The sequence below is a fragment of the Mandrillus leucophaeus genome, unplaced genomic scaffold, assembly GCF_000951045.1.
Source record: "Mandrillus leucophaeus isolate KB7577 unplaced genomic scaffold, Mleu.le_1.0 Scaffold629, whole genome shotgun sequence".
In the NCBI taxonomy this organism is placed as follows: domain Eukaryota; kingdom Metazoa; phylum Chordata; class Mammalia; order Primates; family Cercopithecidae; genus Mandrillus; species Mandrillus leucophaeus.
Window position 1 is genome coordinate 1,665,031 of NW_012106797.1, and position 21,062 is coordinate 1,686,092.

A 21,062-nucleotide genomic window follows, 5' to 3' on the forward strand; every position below is an offset into this window, starting at 1 on the left:
TGAATGGAAGTTCATTCATGATTTGGCTCTCTGTTTGTCTGTTACTGGTGTATAAGAATGCTTGTGATTTTTGCACATTAATTTTGTATAGCTAATGACACGGTAAGGTATTTACAACACTAAGTGAAGAAAATTAGGCTACTAAATATATAATGTGATTATGCACAAGCATAGTGTTTTGGTTTGGATATTTCTTCCCTCCAAATTCATACTAAAATTCAATCCCCAATGTGGCTACACTGACCAGTCGGGCTTTTAAGAGGTGATTGGGTCATGAAGGCTCAGCCATCATGAGTGGATTAATCCATTCATGGATTAATAGATTAATAGGTTATCATGGGAGTGGGACTGGTAGCTTTATAAGAAGAGGACTAGCAACCTGAGCTAGCATGCTACCACACTCAGTGCCCTTACTATATGACTGATACCCTGCACCACCTTGGGACTCTGCACAGAGTCCCCACCAGCAAGAAGGCCCTTACCAGAGGCAGACGCTCAGTGCTGGACTCCTCAGCTTCCATAAACTGTAAGAAATAAATTCCTTTTCTGTATAAATTCCTTTTCTGTATAAAGAAATAAATCCCTTTTCTGTATACCCGGTTTCAGGTATTCTGTTACAAACAACAGAAAATGAACTAAGACACATCCACACACACATGCACACATGCACAGAGTCACACACCACCATATACCCTTGATATTTTTCAAGGATATAGCCCAATGTTACAAATACCAACATTCTTGAGTAATATGGTAGCATATAATATTTCTCCAAACTTGTAAGGACTTGAATCAAGGCCTCCCTGAAATGTGGCTTCTGTATGGTCACCTGGGGTCACTGTGCACATTACCTTTATAGCATGCACAACATATATTAGTATCTTAGCAAGATAACAAACTACAGTACTTCGTGGAACCATCATAATCACAAGATCTCATATATGTTAAATCTTCCGTTGCTACAAGTCTACTCTCTCTGCATAGAAAAAGATTTGCACGATACTAAAAAGTGTTAATAGAGATAATTCTTTGAATAATGCATAATTTTATTTATCTACATTTTCCAAATATTTCTACAGTGGATATAGATTATGTTCATAACATCATAAAAGCATAGAAACCTGACTGTTTTAGTTACCTCAAAAATCATCACCAGTGTCTCTATGAGGTCCTCGATTTCTCATCCCCTTACTGGCTCTTATCTGAATCCTGAGATGTATGCTCACCTGGGGGCTTATTTCATGAATTATTGCAAGATACAAATGGAGCTCATACTTCTCATTTTGGCAACATTCTCCAGAAAATGCTCTATTATACCAGAACCCCTCTTAACTCTCTGAAAGTCCTGCAAGTTATTTTTTGTGAGGCTCATAAAAGCCTTCAGAGTGGAAGAGATGGCTGATCAATTCCAGTCCTTCTTGACTAGTGCAAACCTGAGTGATGTATCTGACACCAACCATTAGCCTGCCCTAGGCCACCAAGACAATCAATTCCCCTGCACCCAGACAGCCTCCCAAGCTATTCAATGACAGCCAGACTATTATAGAATCACTTTGCCTCAGAGAAGTAACTACGCAAGCAATTGATGTCTACCAAGGAAGACTGGGATGCCTTTAACAACATTTAGAAAACAGATTACAGCAGAAAGTTATTTTTAAAACCATCAAATAGTGGCAATATAAATATTTATTCAGAAACTAAACACTTGATAGCTGAAGGACCCCAGGCCAGTACATGGCCATCATTAAGTCAGGGAAAGGCCAAAATGACAAGAATATCCCATGAAGTACAGACATCTAAGAATGCCTCCAATCTACTGGCCTTGGCAGGAGAATTGATCTGTGTGCATGTGTGTATCTCCTGATCTTTCCAAGCTTACTGCCCATGGGCTTAATTCTACCAGAAAAGGAATCTGTAAGAGCCACAATTTTGTACCTACAATTGAGACAACTGGAAGTCAATAAGCCTAAATTCTAAGCAGAACAAAAGAAAAAGAGTATACACTAGAAGAACTACCATTATGGAGACAAAGGAGGAAAAACCTTGAAGAGACACTAAGCAATGTAAGATTTAGGCATCACTGAATGGCATTAACGAAACAACTGGTTTGATTACTAGCTGGTTGATATTGAACTGATTGTGGGAGTATAAGAGTCAAAATCTTGGTTTTAACTGCTGGCTTTCAAATATAAAATATATATAAATAGTCCCAATTCTTTTTATATATAAATAGTCCCAAATATATAAATAGTCCCAATTCTTAAGATACATACATAGAGAGGCTTAAAAAAAAAAGTTCTACTGACATTTAAAATGATTTCTGATTAGGCTTTCTACCACTCATTTCATTATTTCATTTAATCTCATAATGAGATTATTTCATGATCTCATTCAAACTGTGCCCTGCTCAGTTTGCATCACCCTTTACTTAGCTTTAAAACATACTTAACTTTCATTGCTCAATTCAATCCCTCACCTCTCTTCTATGTCTCTTATTTAATGTGCAATCACCATTTCTTCAATCATTTATTCCATTATAATTGTCAATCATTTTTGCACTTTTTAAATTTCAATGTCAAATTAAAAGCCTACAGTTGTAAGAATACGGGAGTTATTATTTGTCAAAGTAATCAGAATATTAATTATGTATGCCCAAATAATATTGATGTAGAAGATGTCATCTTTAGGCCTTTATTCCTATAATGATTAATTAAATAACCTACAAATTGGTTTATAGAGAGTCAAGGGATTAAGGATTTGCTATTCGTTATAATAACTACATTCCTAAATTTATGTCACATCAGTCATTCATTGTGCAACTGCTACAGTCCAGCTCCATGCTCAGTTTATGTCATAACACCTGATATTAGAAACCACATAGTCTTGAGTGGCAGGTTGCCTATACAGATAAATAGTCATATAAGAGAAATATTTTCTAAAAACCAAGGGGAAATATGAAGAAATAAATGCATAAACCAGGTATGAGAGGTCCTCTGAGGATTTGATGCTTACATTATAATAGTGAAACTTGTAGTCAAAGCTATACATTTATTATACAGCAAATTAGTTCTAAATGGCTTATTGTTAAAATTGCATTGAACATCCTTTTTTTTTTTTTTTTAAGACAGAGTCTCACTCTGTTGCCCAGGCTGGAGTGCAGTGACACATCTTGGCTCACTGCAACCTCCACCTCCTGGGTTCAAGCAATGCTCCTTTCTCAGCCTCCCGAATAGTTGGAACTATAGGCACCCACCACCACGTCTGGCCTGCGTTGAGTATTCTTAAATAATAAAGAAGATTCAATGGAGAAACAATACAATATACAAGACTTTAGGAATCAAAACCTTCAACATTTAATTCAAGGAGAATATTTTAATTATACATGTTCTGAGAGAAAGCAGCAAAACATGTTTTAATAAGGTCCAATGTTATAAGTGTTATTTAGGGTAGTGATTAATTATTTTGGTGGAACCTCAATATAAAAATTTAATTTCAATAAGTCACATTTTCCTAGAGAAAAAAAAAAACTTGGAAGACATTTCTATCCAACAAAACAAAAATTATACACTTCCAAAATGTATTAACAGTTTATCAAATCATAAGATCTATGCTATGCTAGTACATTTTTCTTGAAATGGTCAAGAGACCAGGCAAGATTTCTGTATCTTCAAGAGGAACAAGTTCGATGCCTCTAGCAAAAACTGGAGTTATTAGGTAACCATCTGTTCATAGTTCCATACCAAACCTCACTAAGAAAATAAAGTCAGAACAAAATTTTTTCTATACTTAAATTGACTTGATTGGTTTGGCTGACCTAAAGATAAGGGTTTTTATGAAAAAGCTGTAAACCTTTAAATGCTAGCTGCTTGCTACAAACCAAGTAGAAATAATTCAAGTGATGAGTGAATTTTAGCACTCATAAGAGCATTCAATTTTTTTATTTCATTTTCTGTGAATTAACCACCCACCCAACCCGACAAAATCCCTAGCCATCCTTTGTTTTGGTATAGTATAGTGTTGGATTTATTCAGGATATGAGAAGACACTCATCTGCGCACAACACATTTGCTATGAAAAAAAATTTTTTAAACAGATGTATTTGTAGAAAAATTTATAAAGGTGATTGAAGATTAGAAGCAATTCTAATATAAAGAGATCAAGAAATAGTGACTGTTTTCTAAGTTGCACAGGGGTTAATGGGAAAGTTCCTTATGAGGTGTTCTACATTGGCATATGAGTGGCATGTGAGAAGTCAAGGAAGGTCAAAGTGAAGTTGGCAGGAAGCGGAAAGGAGTGCCAGATCCCAACTAGGCGAACTGGGACCAAGTGGGCTAATGTTAGGCTTCATTCTCCAGGTGGGCAAATACTTAATCTAGAAACCTCAAATATTTTCCACAAAGGGCAGGAGAAGTGGTGAGGTATAAGATGGAAAAACTTTTAAACAGAGAAATGAAGAGAACTCTAGTGTTATTTATGAAATGCTAAGGAATAAAAACAAAAAAGTCCTCACCTAAGAAACAAGGAGAGTAGAAAAACAAAAACAAAATTAAAAGTCCAACCTTGAGTGAATAAAACTGGGTGCCACAGAGTAGTCAAAAGGCCTGTTACTTAAGTAATTCAGAAAACATCCAAAAAGGAAGTCAGGGTGGGTTGACATGGTGGCAAAACAACACCTGAAGATCATAATCAGATTTTCATCTCTCTCTTCCCAAGTTTATCTCTGGTAGACACATTAATGAGCAGTTAAAATGGAAAAAAAAAAAACCTTCAAAACAGAAAGTGGGAGAAAAATCAGGGACCATGGTGAATTATAAATTAAGAACCAATTATAAAGATTACAAATCCTTTAATGAGTTTTAAGATTAAAAGGTGAGATTCTATCACATTAAAACTGAGTCCCAGGCCTGAATTTCCTAAAATACCCAACAAAAGTTTCAGACTTTAATAACCTGTCTGATTTGAAGCCTGCGCACCAGGCTATTACATGGCACCAACCTGGGCACCATGTCTATTACATTAGACATGTATTGTATGCAAAGCACAGCACAGAGTTTGACTGGGTGGCAACCATTAGGAGGTGAAATGCAAGTATTTTCATGCAGCGTAAAAATCACAGCACATCTATATAAACCTAAAAGAAAGTCCTAAATAGTATGATGCTTTGAAGCCATTTTCCTTCATCCTACTTCAGACAAATTGACCGTCACCTACTGAATCAATGAGATATAATTCATTTTTTTAATCATTCATTCAATAATTACTGTTGAAAACCAGGCTGTTTTAGGGTTGACAAACAGAGCAATGAGCTTAATAAGCCAAGTTCTTATTCTCATGCAACTTGTATTCTCAAGGCCCCTTGATTATCTTATGATAACAACAAGAGACATAAATAATATAATTAATATATTAAGAGTAATATATACGGCAAAGAAAAATACAGTTTGGTAAGTAGATGAACGATGGCGTGTGTGTGTGTGTGTGTGTGTGTGTGTGTGTGTGTGTGTGTGTGTTTGGGGGAGGGCTATGCAACTGTAAACAGAAAAGTCAGAGAAAGACTCTGCTTTATGGGGCATTTGAATAACAGAGACCTGAAACAAGCAATGGTTTGATCCATGCAGCTATCTTGGGGCAGATCATTTCCTACATGAAGAATGAGAAGTGCAAAGACTCTACAGTCATGTTTCATTGGCCTGCTAAATAAATAAGGAATCCAGTGCAGCTGGAGAGGACCGAGAGGAGGAGAGAAAGGGGAGGAGATGAGTTTAGAGATGAAAAGCTGGGGGCAAGACTGTGTAGGGCCTTGGAAGCCATGGTAAGGACTTGGATTCACTTGTTTAGTTATGTGTATTCAGAGCTAGATATTTACTTACCTAATAAGCCACAAGATTCAGCATTTCTTCTAACAGCACTTCTTAATGGAAAATCTTTCCCTTTATTTATTTTTTTAATTTTTTTTTTGGAAATGGAGTCTCACTGTTGTCACCTGGGCTGGAGTGCAAAGGTGCGATCTCGACTCACTGCAGCCTCCACCTTCCGGGTTCCAGCAATCCTCCTGCCTCAGCCTCCTGAGTAGTTGAGACTATAGGCACCCCCTACCACGTTCAGCTAATTTTTGTATTTTTATTAGAAATGGGGTTTTACCACGTTGGCCAGGCTGGTCTCAAACTCCTGACCTCAGGTGATCCACCTGTCTTGGCCTCCCAAAGTGCTGAGATTACAGGCGTGAGCCACCACGCCTGGCCCTTTCCCTGTATTTCTAATAGCTGACTAAGGTATCTTTTTTTCTTCCCCCTTGCAAAACTTTTTTTTTTTCTAAACAGGAAAAAAATCAATTAATTAGTATGATAATGATCCAAGAATGCGGTTTCCCAAAAGGCCAGTAAATGTCACAGTTGCTAAACTGTGGTTAAAAAAACCAAGATGTTCCTCTCAGTGCTTCCTGAAAAGACCTTCAGCACCCTGTGATGATGATGCACTGGAGAAGAGGAGGTAAGGAAAAGCAGCTGAAAAGAGATGCCCACCAAAATAATTTTAAAGTTGAGATGTCCCTGGCATGAAGCCAAATAGCTCATAAAGCTCTAATGTTCCTGTCTTATCCTCCAGTGCCCCAGAGGCAACAGTGAGAAAATATCTGGGAAGAAATGCATTCCCCCAGGTTAGGAGTCTAGCTTTGTGTTTTGTTGTTTGAACACACATAAATCCCATATGTTCTTCACTGATGTTTATTTAATGCAGCTGAAGAAAAAAGCATTTAAGGTTTTTACACATAAGGCATCACATGAGGAGTTGTAAATGAAAACTGTATTTTATGTTTATATATGTATATACACTATAACAGAAATATATATATAATTACAATATAGCTGGAATTACTTATTTTCACATTGCCTGGGGCAGTCTTTGATTACTCCTATTACTCCAGTGAAAGTATTCATAGCACCCCCTTTAAGTCTCAGAAATGTCTTGTACTGAACAGTAAGTTACATAGTCACCTTATCTATGGCTCATGTTCAAAAGAAGGCAAGTAATAAAGTCCCAGCAGACTCAACTCTAATTAGGATTATTTTGCTTTGCAAAATATTTTAATTAGACCAGTTTTTAAATAAAAGATATTGAAAGTATACCTAATAAGGCCAAAAATGAAAAACATCAAAATGCAGCATAAGGAAAAGGATAGATGTTTGAAAGAAAATCTGCCTAAATTTTATCATCTTAAAAGGAAAGGCTAAAATACTCTTTTAAAACCAAGTATATATATTTGTGACCACTGGATAACTTTAGAACATCTAAATTGTCAGTAAATGTTTATAAAATGCCCATATGTGTAGTTGGTCACTGTGTTACAGTCTAGTTAGATAAGATAAAAAACACAGTGCCTTTTTTTCAAAGGAGCTTATAATCAACAAGAGGAGATATGTAAACAAATAAATACAAACAAATCTCAGGGCAGTATCATAAATGCTATGATACAAATACACATAGGGTATCAACAGAAGCACTAAAAGGGGAGTTGGGAGAGAGACCAGGAAGGGACTCACAGAGGCCCTTTGGGAAGATTTTAAGGAAAATAGAATGATTGAACTGGCTCCCTAAAAATGAGAGGGGATGGCAGGTAAACACAGGAGGGAAAGTGAGACATTCTAGACAAAAGGAATCATTTATGCAAATGGCAAAGGCATGAAAAATCTTTTAAGATAGTGCAAATCATCTAGAATGGCTGAAGCAAGCGGTGGGACCAAAGATATAGCTGGAGAAGTATTCAGAGATCATACGGGGAAGCTAAATACAACCCTAAATTAGCTGAACTTTATTCTCAAGGCTCTGAGAAGTCGTTGAATAATTTTGAGGATATGGGCAAAAGGTATATCTGTTTTTTAGAAAAATCACTTTGCAAGCAGTGGCAAAGATGAATTTGAGGGTGACCAGGCTAGAAGTAGATCTGTTAGGGGTCCACTGGAGTAATTCAGGCTTAAAAGTAATGCTCAGCACTTTAAGTAAGAAAAGAGAATAGTTGCAGTCAAGCCTCCCTTAAAGAGGCTTGAGCTAGAAGTACAGATTTGGGAATCAGCAATATTTTAAGTGGTAGTTGAACTATCACAGACATGATCTGTCAAGGAGAAAATATAGTAAGAAGAGAATAAAACCAGGAGTAACCTCTGTGGGATCCCAGTGTTTAGAGGCAAGCAAAAATGGACGAATGCTCAAAGGAGGTGGAGAAGGAATAAAGAGAAAGAGGGAAGAGAGCCCATGAGAGAGGAGGGCCAGCTTTATAAAGAAAGTGGAATATAGTCTCAGGAATAAGAGTGTCCATTGGGCTTGGCAATCAGGACTCTCACTGATCTTTGCAATAATTAACTCTATAGAATAGTGGGTTAGAAGCCAAATTTCAGTTGAGGAATTAACTGGAGATGAGACAGCAAAGATGCAAAGCATAAATTACTTTTTTCCCCAAGAAGGCTGACCATGAAAGGAGAAAAGTAGGGCAGCAGATGAGTCTTTGTCACTGTTTTTTTTTTAAATTTGGACAGACATAGATATATTTATAAGCTGATTTTTTAAAATGTGATGGTGAAGATGATGGTTCAGGAAATAAAAGGCTAAAAAGAGTACGTCCTCAAAGGAGGTGAGAGTACAGATAGGAAACCATCCCCTACCCCCTTGGTCAGGAATAGTATCTCAACAGCGAAGATAAGAAGGGGGTGTGGCTGTGAATACAGGTAAGTTTGAGGGATAGAAGACAAGAATCAATGTTTCATAGTGCCCATTTATGGCCCCTATTTTCTCTGCGAAATCTTCATTGAAAGTGAGGATGAAAAGTGATGAGTCAGGTGGCTTGAAGAGAGTGCTAAAAGTGTAACACCATTATCATGGAGAACACAGGAAGTTGCTAATTACTAAGATACTGAAGCACTACTGGGCGGCAGTTGAAATTGGACTAAGAGGAAGACCATGAGTATATTGTGGCACCAGTTCACACAAATAGACAAATATCTCCAAGCTCTTCAGAAGCCTGTGGGGAAAGGAAAATAAAGACAAGCAGTAAATTTTAGCAGTCCTGGAGTTTCAAAAGGTGGCCAAGTTAATCCAAGTGGAACTGAAGTAATAGATAAGAAAACTAATGATGGATGTACATCTGCTCACCCGTACACCTTATGGGCTCTAAGGTTTAATGCTGGAAGGGGAAATAACAGGAGGCTCCCACTTTAGCAGCAAGGCCCAGACACATTTTCCAACCTAGACATGTCAGCAGTGAAGTGGACACTAAATTTCAAACCTTCAAAATAGAGCTTTTCCGTTAATTTCCCAATTGGCTTAAAATCTAAAGAGGATGAAGGGGGTGATCAGCATTCTGCAGGCCCTTTAAAAGGGTTTACAATTTCCTAGTAAAACATTTTTTGATGACAACAAGAGCCAGACGTCATGAAACTATGTGCTAGCTCAGACTGAATGGAGAGCAAAGATCTCAAGGAAAAGTTGCTTTCAGGCATTGGACATGATATCCGCATGGACATTGAACACTTCCAAGTTGAAGGTGAATTGGGGATGGAGAGGAAAAATGTAAGCCAGGTTCTAAAGATCCTGAAGAATGCAAGGGAGTGACCTGGAACTTGGTGGTGACAGTGAATATAAGGAACAGGTACAGCTGGCACCACCTAGGCCTTAATGGAAGACTATGAGAAAGTGAAGGAATAATCTTTGGAAGCCACAAAAGGAGAAGTGGGCAAATGTCATACCCAATAAAGGCCCTCAGATTTTTCCAGTTTGGGCTAGAATAAATATCCTTCACTGAAGAAAGCTAAAGGGTAAACAGTAACCTCAGGGGAAAAGCTAGATTTTATGTTTATCTAAGGCAAACTATAAAATGTTTTGAGAAGATAGTAAAAATATATAGAAGACCAATCCAAGGAGCATAATGGAAAGGGTGGAGAGCAAGAATAGAAGCCAAAAAGTGTCTGGGAACAAGCTGTCTCATCCCATGCCATCAGAACTGACTGTTGGCTTTCCAGTAGGCTGGATAAAATGGGAAATGATAAAAAAAAAAAAAAAAGAAAGATTCATGCATACCATAAACACTTTATATAACTTAAAACATAAATGTCCACACATGTGCCAATCTTTTGATGTAAGGCCAAGGTCTGTTCTCTGCATATGGATCTGCTGATCGGAGTTATGCATCTTCTGTCTTACATAAACCACATCCTTCATCTATGATTTCCAGTTTTGCTTTCTTTACAGTAGAGGGAGAACCTGAAGATACTTGTGAAATAATTTGAATGCCAAACTTATTCAGATTTTTATAATCCCCTCCTCACACACACACACATTCTTTTGCCATTATCCTGCCTACACCTAGTCAATAGCAAAGCTTTTGCAGTTAACATTTATCAAGTCTTCTCACAGCATTCAGGTTAGTTTTCATAGAAACAAAACTCAAAGTCTTTTTTGCATTGGATCAGTTTAATTACTCTGTTTATTCAAAGTATATTATTCAAATAAGTACGACTGGCTAAATGGGTTTGGGAACAAACGCAGCACAACTGTCCCTCGTAAAGAAGACAGGTTAATTGGTAGGAGTAAGAGACATGGACAACCTAAAGAGAAGCCTCTGGCTAAACACATCTGTGTGCTGAGAGTGGCAATCCTTAGGAAACTCAGCATCAGTTAATCTTGAAAGTCAGCAAAGAGATCAATTAAGAGAGCTTTAAATGTACAAGGGACATGATAGGTTGCATTTTGAAGAGTAGGTGAGGGTAGCAGGGATGAGAACTGTTAGCAACTGACTTCAGCTTTCTAAGAGGTGAGCCAGTAGAAAGATTGATTTTTTTCAACTCCATGTGCATTCTTCTTTCTGTCCCTCAGTCCCTTTACTCCTGTGGCTCTTCTTGTTTTGGAGAAGAAAAACCAGGAGTTTAGGAAGTGAGGTGGAAGGGCAGTAGGAGCTCTAGAAAAGGGGTCTGAAACTCCCAGTCACCTCTGGGTCCCAAGCTAGTTCCATTTACTGCTTTTCTTTCAGCCTTCACATCTAGGAATTCGGCCCACATGCCTCTTCTCCTATGTACATCTGTTCTTTACCTGAGCCCTTCTGTCAGGTAAATGGGAACTAATATTCATATTCATTCTAATTCTCTGTCCCTCTCATTCTCTCTCTTTCTTCCCACTAGTTTTTCAGAAAGGTAGCTCCTCGTAACCATCTATAAAGGGAAAGATAACAAAACTAACAAAAACAGAATTATCATAGGTTGGAGAAATATTAAAAGCATGAGTGTTAACTGTCAGGGGGCTAGACCTACCCTACTGTAAACACCATCACTAATTCTCTTTTTGTGTTTTTCAACACAAGATATTCCTTTCATGAACCGAGGAATTCAGCACATGTTCTCCACATTCCTCATAACCATCTATAAAGGGAAGGATAACAAAACTAACAAAAATGGAATTATCCATAGGTTGGAGAAATATTAAAAGCATGAGTGTTAACTGTCAGGGGGCTAGACCTACCCTACTGTAAACACCATCACTAATTCTCTTTTTATGTTTTTCAATACAAGATATTCCTTCCATGAACCGAGAAATTCAGCACATGTTCTCCATATTCCTCAGTGAGGAGTCCTCCTACTTGGGAAGTCTTACCCCAGCACTCTACAGCATAGATTTAATAGATACTCAGGGTAGAGAATATCTATTAATATTTATGTTATTTATTAATATCTATTTATAAATATCTATTAATATTTATGCAGGCTGCAGGCTTTGGCACTGGATCCTCCCCACTCCTAAGCCCTCTTCCCTCCCCTCCTCACCACTTCTTAATTCGTTAACTTCTCTTCCTGCAACTGAATTCTATAGTACCTCTTTTGGAAAATCTTTTCAACACTTCCCTGCTGCTAAAATGGCAATTTATGGATCACCCACCATTTACTGAGCACTTAAACTATGGTTAATCAGTGTGTTAGGTGGCCCATAGGTTTCAGGCATCATCTTGTTTAATCCTCACTAAAGTGGTATTACTATTATCATCACCATCCTCATTTGACAGATAAATTAACAAGACTAGAGAGGTTAAACCCAAGGTCACATAGAAAGTATCAGAGCCAGGATTTCAATCTAGGTCACTGAAACTCCAAGGCTGGGTTCTTATCCACTACACTACACTGCCCCTTCCCAGAACACCCAGGTTCAAGTGGAATACATATTCGCAATTTGGAAGAATTTTCTGATGATATACGTACTATCGATGATTTCCTTCTCTAACAATTACCCTCATCCATGCACCACAGGAAAAATAAGCTTAGGACATTTGCCTAATAGTTTGGAAATAATGTTTATTTGTTTAAGACAACAAGGGGAAAATCAGCCAAAGAAATACACTCTTTCTAAACCACCGTATTAGGAATGATAGAAAACAGTATGTCTGCCCTCCATGAAAGCAATTCCCACTCAGTATTTTCCACAACCCTTCCCTGGAGGCAAACACACAACATCTGTAACAAAGTGAGGGTCAGGGAAAGAGAATCATGCAATGAGATAGGGAATGTTGGTAAACCAAAGCCATGTCCTGGAAAGTTAAATAATTCCAACTTACTTTTTTGGTACACTTCTTCACAGTGTTGATTAATTCTTGTATTACCAGATCCACACTCTTCAAAGAAGGCCCTTTCAACTTTACAATCTGTTTCTTGACTATCGCTTCAAATGCCATGTCTGGAGTAAACAATCCTGTCCTGAAGGTAAGAAAGCAAGCAGCCCATGAGATTTTTTAAATTGAGTAATATTCAAAAATCTTTTGAAAAATGTTTAAATTAACATCCTTTCTAAATTAAGCATGTAATAGACCAAGTTTAAAAGTTACATAGTGATTTGTTCCATCCACAGCACTGCTATAATAATATCTTTTTTTTTTTTTTTTTGAGACAGAGTTTCGCTCTGTCGCCCAGGCTGGAGTGCAGTGGCCCGATCTCAGCTCACTGCAAGCTCCGCCTCCCGGCTTTACGCCATTCTCCTGCCTCAGCCTCCCGAGTAGCTGGGACTACAGGCGCCCGCCACCTCGCCCGGCTAGTTTTTTGTATTTTTTAGTAGAGACGGGGTTTCACCGTGTTAGCCAGGATGGTCTTGATCTCCTGACCTCGTGATCCGCCCGTCTCGGCCTCCCAAAGTGCTGGGATTACAGGCTTGAGCCACCGCGCTCGGCAATAATATCTTTAATATTGCTAAACCATAATAAGTTCTAATCTATGGAAGATTAGTATTAGCTGAAAACAGTGCCCAGAATGTTTATATGGCACATCTTGTGACCCTTAACTAATATTTCACTGTAATTTGTCTTATCTCACTGCTTCACAGCAATAAAAAGAAATGCTACAATAGAAATGGTGTTCTCAATTTAGATTCCTATTTCTAAAAGATTCCAAAATCAATTCCTTTTCCTTTGTGGAACAGCCAGTGAGCTTCACTTTTTATACACTAAAATAGTAGATTATACAATTTATCCATTCCAGGACAGCTATATTACTGTCAGCCTGACAGTTCCCACTCTGAGGTCCTGGGGTACTGGGAGAATAAGACAGTAAGGGGAGTTATGAATTAATTTTAATATTTCAAGATGCCTAAATTAAATAATGACTTTACAAAAATAACAAATGATAACCAAAGTAACAAGTGTCTTCCTTTGGGCTCTAATTAATTCAAATTGGTGTTATAACGATGCTTCTCTCATGCTGAACAGGAACTCAGGAAAGCAGATATATACATGTGCATATGTGTATGTGTTTCATAAAAAGTGAAAAATGATTACTCAAATTTAAACAAAAGGTCAATAGAGAGAAGCTACAATAACAGAGGCCTTTGAACTCTGAGACTTGGCCATAACTGAAGGCTGGCAGGCTGCAGGCTTTGGCACTGGATCCTCTCCACTCCTAGGCCCTCTTCCCTCCCGTCCTCACCTCTTCTTAATTAGTTAACTTCTCTTCCTGCAACTGAATTCTACAGTACCTCTTTTGGAAAATCTTTTCACACTTCCCTTATACTATCTTGACTTAACGCTCCTTCTTATCATTTGCTTAGCACCCTATGCTCACCTCTATTTCTAACTGTAGTAATCATACTATATTATAATGGTAATTTCTCCGAACTAGGTACGAATCGAATTCAAACTGTTCAGTACAATACTAAAATTTTTTCACTGACTATAATCTTTCTTCATAGTTACTTTTCTCCTCGCCTTTCGCGTACCCTATGTTTTAGTCAATTTGCCTTTGCTTATATTGTATGTCTTTGCCTTTGTCTATGATGTTCATTTCACGCTCTTCACAATTTTGGTCTATTCAAATCCCACCTGTGCTATAAAGCCCAGATGCAAAGCAAGCACTTATAGTTCCAGTCTTTCCCCAGTCCTGCTGCTGAGACCTTCCTTCTTGGAAGCCCAGCATTCTATTTCACATTGCAGGAAGCTGGGCACATGTTTTAGTCCCATCACTACACAGGAGGGAGAGTTGTTACCCTATTTATCTTGATTTGCCCCATAAGGACCGTCTCCCTCCCTTGCTCATAGTCAGCATTCAGTGTTAACAAATCAATGAAGAAAAACAAAGCATCTCTTCCATCAAGTCCTTCATGGGCAAAGAGGGCTTCTACTACTCAAATAGCCAATGGAATCAAATGGGAAAAAAATTGTCAAACCAAGCATATTTAAAGGCCTAAATAAGCATACCGTGAGTATGTCTTAAGCTCAGGACACTGTGCATTTCTTATCATCTTACAGGCAAATTTATAATAACAACCAACAATCTCCTGTTGTTAGGCGTATACGTCAGAAATCAACAACTCTGAATTACTGAGATTTTGCAGTTATATTTGACAAAAGCTGCATATGGTAATGAGTTTTACAAGTGAAGTAAAAATACTGTATTTGGCTGAGTTCAAATACTGCATGACCCAAAAAATGTAATTTGGTTCTACTGCATCTATCAGATAAACATGTCCAAATACCAGATCTGCCCAACTAAAAAGTAAAACAGTTTCTACACCATATGTATTCTGGATTTGGTGTAGAAGAAATAGAATAGGGAGCTTAGAAATCCTATCGATGATAAAAGAAAAAACATTAGGTTTGGTTATAGAGGTTTTCTCCTCTTCACTTTGTAAACTCATATCTGCCCATACTATTTGAGATTTGTGGAGCAGATTGTCTAAATTTTAAAACAATAAACAACTCAAGCATCATAACTCCTTTGTAAAATCACTCATCACATGCACGCTCAGTGTCAAGCTTTGCCTTCTCAGGGTCTGTTCCCAGCATAGTCTCAACTCGGCCCTTTGGCAGAGGCTGAGCCACAAACGACAACAGGCAGAGGCCACCTCCTTCATATGAGGCAATCTATGTACTAGGCAACTTAAGTTTTATTTCCTTGAATTAAGGACACTACAATTCAACGTATGCTCATTAAGTTATGTTTAGCCTTCTGTACATGAAATGAAGAAATAAGTATTTTAAAATCATTTGTTTTCATCATAGTTCTTTAAAGAAATTGTTACGAACTGAATGTTTGTGTTCCCCTAAAACTTCATATGGTGAAACCGTACCCCTCAATGTGATGGTAGTAGGAGGTGGGGCCTTTGGGGGATAATTACATCATGAGGGCAGAACCCTCATGAATGGGATTAGTGCCCTTATAAGAAGAGGCCAGAGAGCTGACTAGCTTTCTCTCTGCCACATGAGGACAGAATGAGAAGACAGCAATGTGCAGGCTGGAAAAGGGCTCTCACCAGAACCCAACCATGCTCACACCCTGACCTAGGATTTTCAAACTCCAGAACCATGAGAAATAAATTTCTGTTGTTTATAAGCCACCCAGTCTGTGGTCATTTGTTACAGCAGTCCAAACAGACTAAGATAGAAGGTAATTTAGAATAAATTCACTTTAAACAAGTGGAAATTCAGACACAAGTTCCACCCCACCCCCAACTCCACCCAGCTCAGGTCCCTCTGCTCTCCTGACCACATTTCTCAAGACAGTCCCAATGCACATGCATGATTCCTGGCTCCATGGGTACATGCTGTGCCCTCTCATCTCTGTACCTCTGGTCATCCCACATCTTCCACCAGAAAGCCCTTTCTTTTATCCTCCAGCCTCAACAACCTCCATTCCATCCTTCCATCCTCTCCTGTCTCATCACACTGCCACCCACTTCATATACATGCCCCCACACGCGCAAGCACACATGCACACACAACACCTCCTAGCCTGTTGAAATCATTCTCTCCACAAGCAAGGATAAACTTGAAAGTAACTACCTCCATTCATCTTTCCCAATCTTGCTCCACAACATTAATCAGAATTAATCCGTCCCTTCTCCGGTATAAGTAATGATTAATTATGAGCATGTCTGGCCTCCCTCATGAAAAACGAAGGCTCTGGAGAATGGGGTCTTGCTAATCTGTGAATCCCCTATTATGCAGAGTACAGGCTGGAAGTGCAGAAGATGTTTTTGCTTTTTCACTTGGAAAAAACTGACTACAGCAATACAGGAAGTTACCATTAAACTTCAAAGCAGGATTTCCTGTTTCTGACTCCCACCTCTGTATTCTACCCTGTTCAATGATGAAAAGACGAGTTTCCTAGCTATTTATAAACATTAATTTTCTTTTGGTACCTTGAACAGATGACAAAAAAAAATGTGAATCACTTGCCTGATACCATGTATGTTTTTGATTGCATAGCTTATTTCTCTTCGCAGTTCTTTCTCATTGAACTCCATCTGCAGATGCAAAATGAGCCATGGTTATGACACTTAATTCCTTTGAATAATATTGTTGAATAATACAGAATGAGAATAAATTGACTTCGTTATTAATAAGTGGATACTCATGTCTTTCCTAACCTAAACCCAGATGGCCAAAACATCTGTTTATATAAAGTTCAAGGCAACACAGAACACTAGGGATTTTGGGGAGTTTAGGGGCAGTGGATTTTAACTCTATTATAGATATGGAGTGCTATGCATAAGGATGCCTTCTGGACATAAATCTAGCCATTCATTTGAAATGTATAATTCTTCATTCTTTTGCTAAATACGGTAAATTTGAAGGCACAGGAGAATGCATAAATGAGGGTATCACCTGATGTGCAGTAGCAGTACAGATGTCCTGAAATTAACAATGACTGTCTTTTGTCCCTGGCCACTTAAACCATTTGAGTTAAAGACCTCTTTGTAAAAGAAAATTAGTGCTATTTTTAAAAGACAACACAGGATAGATTACTGTACAAACATTTCTCAGAAGCCCAAGGTACCATAAATCTACTTGGAAGTAGGATCAAAGTGTCACAGAGCTTAGACCTCGAAGGGGTGGCCAGAGAACACTGAGTTCAGCCCTGACTTCTGAGATTTGGCCTCTCCAGCTTCATTGTCTGTCTACTTCCCCCTCATACTTTATGTCCTGGAATGACGAATTGCTCTAGGTCTCTACCTACAACCAATGGCTTCATAGCTCAGGGCCTTTATCGTTCCTCTCCTGTCCAGATCACCCCCTCCTGTAACCTACCTCTTCCCGCTTAACTAGCTGCTCATCCTTCCAAACTCAGCTCAGAAGCCTGGCTCCCTCACACACTTGAGCTGGGATTCATGTCTGTGGGCTGTGTTTCCATAGCACTTTGTGCTGAAGTTTATCACTTTACTTAGCACATTTGAATGAAACTATCTATTTACCCATTTGCTTCCCACACGAAGACATAAGCACTCGCCTCTCTGTTTCAGACAAGTAGTATGGTCCCTAAAACCACTCAACTGCCTATTGGGCATTTTACACTTTGCACATCCAAAGCAGAACTCCTAATTCACTTCTCCATACAAACAGAGCTTTTCCTTCATTTCCCTCATCTGATGGGCACCACCACTCACTCAGCTGTGAAAGCCAAAACCTTGGAAGTCATCTAAAAACTTATCTTTCTTCCATTCTCCCATTTCAGTCGAAGCCCTAGCAACTTTATCTCCAAAACCCCAAAGCCACCCATCTCTCTCTATCCTTTCTTGCTGGAGCACTTTTACTGGAAAGCTAAAGAAGTTTAATTCTCAGCATTTCTCCCTTGCACCAGCCTCTTCCAAGACCCTGTGCCTGACTGTGTGTTTATAATTTTGTATTCTTCTTCAAGGGGACCTGCAAAATTGTAGAAGTTTCAGACCCCACAGAAAACGAATCCACCCCTTGTCTGACCCACTGTTCTCCTCACGTCTCTTGGCTCTTTACAATCCAGCAGGTATACTATTCTTCTAAAATCATCAACGAATCAAGTCACATTACTGCTTAAAACCCTCCTGTAACTTCCCATTGTTCAGCATAGACTTTACCTCAACCTAGAAAGCCTTGTGTGAACTGGACACTTCCTCCCTCTCTGAATTCATTTCATGCCCCTCTCCTTCATCAGCTGCATCTCTTCTTCACCTGTCATACTTTAGTGTCTTATCCGAGGTTGCTACTTCTGCCTTGAACAACCCCTTTCCCCCAGAGCTTTAACCAGCTGACCTCTTCATGACATTCTGGGCATAGTTTAAATGTCCCCTGCTCAGACAGAACTTGCCTGATTATTCCATTAACAGTGGCTCATCCGGCCCCTTTCTTTTATATGATGTTACATAAAAACATTTGCAACTTTCTTATTTTGTCTGTTTGTTAATTTTCTGTCTTTCCCCCCTAGACAAGCAAGGGCCTTGCCTGTCTTAATCACTAGCACCTAGAAATTTGGTGCATAGCATATGCTTAAGAAATATTTTTAAATTAATTAGACAACAAACATCATAGGAAACTCAATTAGTATTTGTGTTTGAAATGTAGTTAAAACTCATTAAATAAAATCAGAATCATCAGTAAGAACACATTTCTCTCCTGAATTTCATTACCTGAATATGGAGGTTTTGTTCAAAGAACTATGTTAGTTCTATACCACTCACACAATATTTTATTGAGTTGTATAAAACAGAATACGGAAATGAAGTGAAACTAAGGGAAAAAATAATGTTTGACACAAACCTTTACTATCTCAAAAGGAAAGCGTTCATGAAAAATACGATTGATTTTAGCACCACCTGAGAGTTCCAGGGTATCTACTTGATCCCCTGACCCTTCAATTCTCTTCTCAAAGTCCACAGCAAATTGCTGAACCATCCTGTAATTTTAAAGAGAAATAGATTCAAGTCAAAGTTACAAGCCTTTGCACTCTTCATTTTCTTTTCCTATGATTATTCCTTAGAATCGTTTTCCAGGTACTCTTAGTGGCACCTACTGGCAGAGTTAACACTGCACTCTATGTAGCACTCACAGTGTGATTATATGAAATACACATCAAGATTTTAGACATTTAATTAGAATAAATATTTAAATATATTTGTCTTTCAATACATTCTGTTCATTTGATTACAGTCATAAAATAGTATTTAAAGAATACTTGATGGGGCCGGGTGTGGTGGCTCATGCCTATAATCCCAGCACTTTGGGAGGCCGAGGCGGGTGGATCACCTGAGGTCAGGAGTTCGAGACCAACCAGGCTAACATAGTGAAACCTCGTCTCTACTGAAAATACAAAACATTAGCCAGGCGTGGTGCAGATAGTCCCAGCTACTTGGGAGGCTGAGGCAGGAGAATGGCGTGAATCCGGGAGGCGGAGCTTGCAGTGAGCCGAGATGGCACCACTGCACTCCAGCCTGGGTGACAGAGTGAGACTCCGTCTCAAAAAAAAAAAAAAAAAAAAAAAAAAAAAAAGAATACTTGAAATAGAGAGTTAATCAATTAAACTTTATGTAGAATAGTCAAATGGACCCGGACTCCCATGACATCACAGCCACCTAGTGTTCCAAATGCTCCAGCACTCTCACTCCCCCAATGTCACAACCTCAATCTCTCCTCACACTCATCCCTAGGTGATTTCAAGGTTACTATAGCTTCAAGGGTTATTGAGAAATAGTTTCTCCACACCTTCCGCTTTAGCCCATAACTCTCAGAAGACAGTGGCCCATATGCTCAACTGTACTGGATGTTTATTTCCTCTTAGCTGCCTTGAACTCAACACATCTAAAACAACCTCTTAATGTCTTTCACTCCCAAACCTGCTGATCCTCCTGCATTCCCAAATCTCCCCTCATGGAGGATGACACCACCCACCCCAGGCAGGGAAGATGGGGCATCCAGCATACCTCCCTTTCCCTCACCCAACAGTTTCAGGGAGCCGACAGTTGTAGGTCATTTCTCCTCCGTTACAGTTCAGCTAGTTGAGCTTTTCCTCCTCAACCTGCTAACACTGCCTTGGTTCAGCTCTCAGCAACACCTCCCAGCATCACTGAAGGCTCCTCTAGATGATCATCCTGCTTTTGGGTTTATCTTTGTCCAAATCAGACCTCACCCTATCAGAATAACACATATTTGTGACTCCTCTACAACTAGCTCTAGCCTTGTTTTTCAATGGATCCCCACAATTTGAATACACAGTCAAAACTCTTTAGCCCATCTCCCAGAATTTCATAGTCTGGCCTTGGCTGCCTCTTCAGCCCCATCTCTTACCACTCATCCCACTCACCTTCCAGCCAACCATAAGGAAGTCATTGCAGTTCCCCAAATGCACCATGCCCCTGTGCTTTTACACTTGTTTTTCCTTCTGCTCAGAGCACCATTCTCTCTGTCTCTTGCTGCTTTGCCTGACTAATTTTTACATGTTCTTTAAGATTCAGATCAAGCATTGGTTCTTCCCAGAAACTTTTCATGATCCATGACTCTATCCAGCACCACTCCTCATTGCCCCTCCTCTGCATCTGCAGCATATTTCCTGCAGAGCACTTGGCACAGTACATTTACATTGCTACGTCTATTAGTCACTCTCCTAAGGGCAAGGACCATGTGTTTTCTTTACCTTTTCCTGCTCAACATAATTTGGAGATTTAATAAATATTTGTTCCATGAAAGAATGAATTACCTTACACTGGCTGCCAAGAAGAAGAAGAAGAGGAAGAGGAAGAGGAAGAAGAGGAAGAAGAGGAAGAAGAAGAAGAAGAAGAAGAAGAAGAAGAAGGAGGAGGAGGAG

The 21,062-nt window shown here is 38.9% G+C and overlaps 1 protein-coding gene across 6 annotated transcripts in view; it reads right to left on the reverse strand.

Moving 5' to 3' along the window:
• Positions 1-21,062, reverse strand: part of DNM3 (dynamin 3) — a 557,709-nt gene that overhangs the window by 344,146 nt on the left and 192,501 nt on the right. For all 6 annotated transcript variants that reach the window (XM_012000434.1, XM_012000433.1, XM_012000431.1 and 3 more), the window contains exons 8-10: positions 19,022-19,157; positions 16,688-16,755; positions 12,584-12,722 (exon numbers count right to left, since the gene is read on the reverse strand). In XM_012000434.1, the coding sequence (XP_011855824.1) occupies positions 12,584-12,722; positions 16,688-16,755; positions 19,022-19,157 (343 nt within the window). The remainder of the gene's footprint in view (positions 1-12,583; positions 12,723-16,687; positions 16,756-19,021; positions 19,158-21,062) is intronic.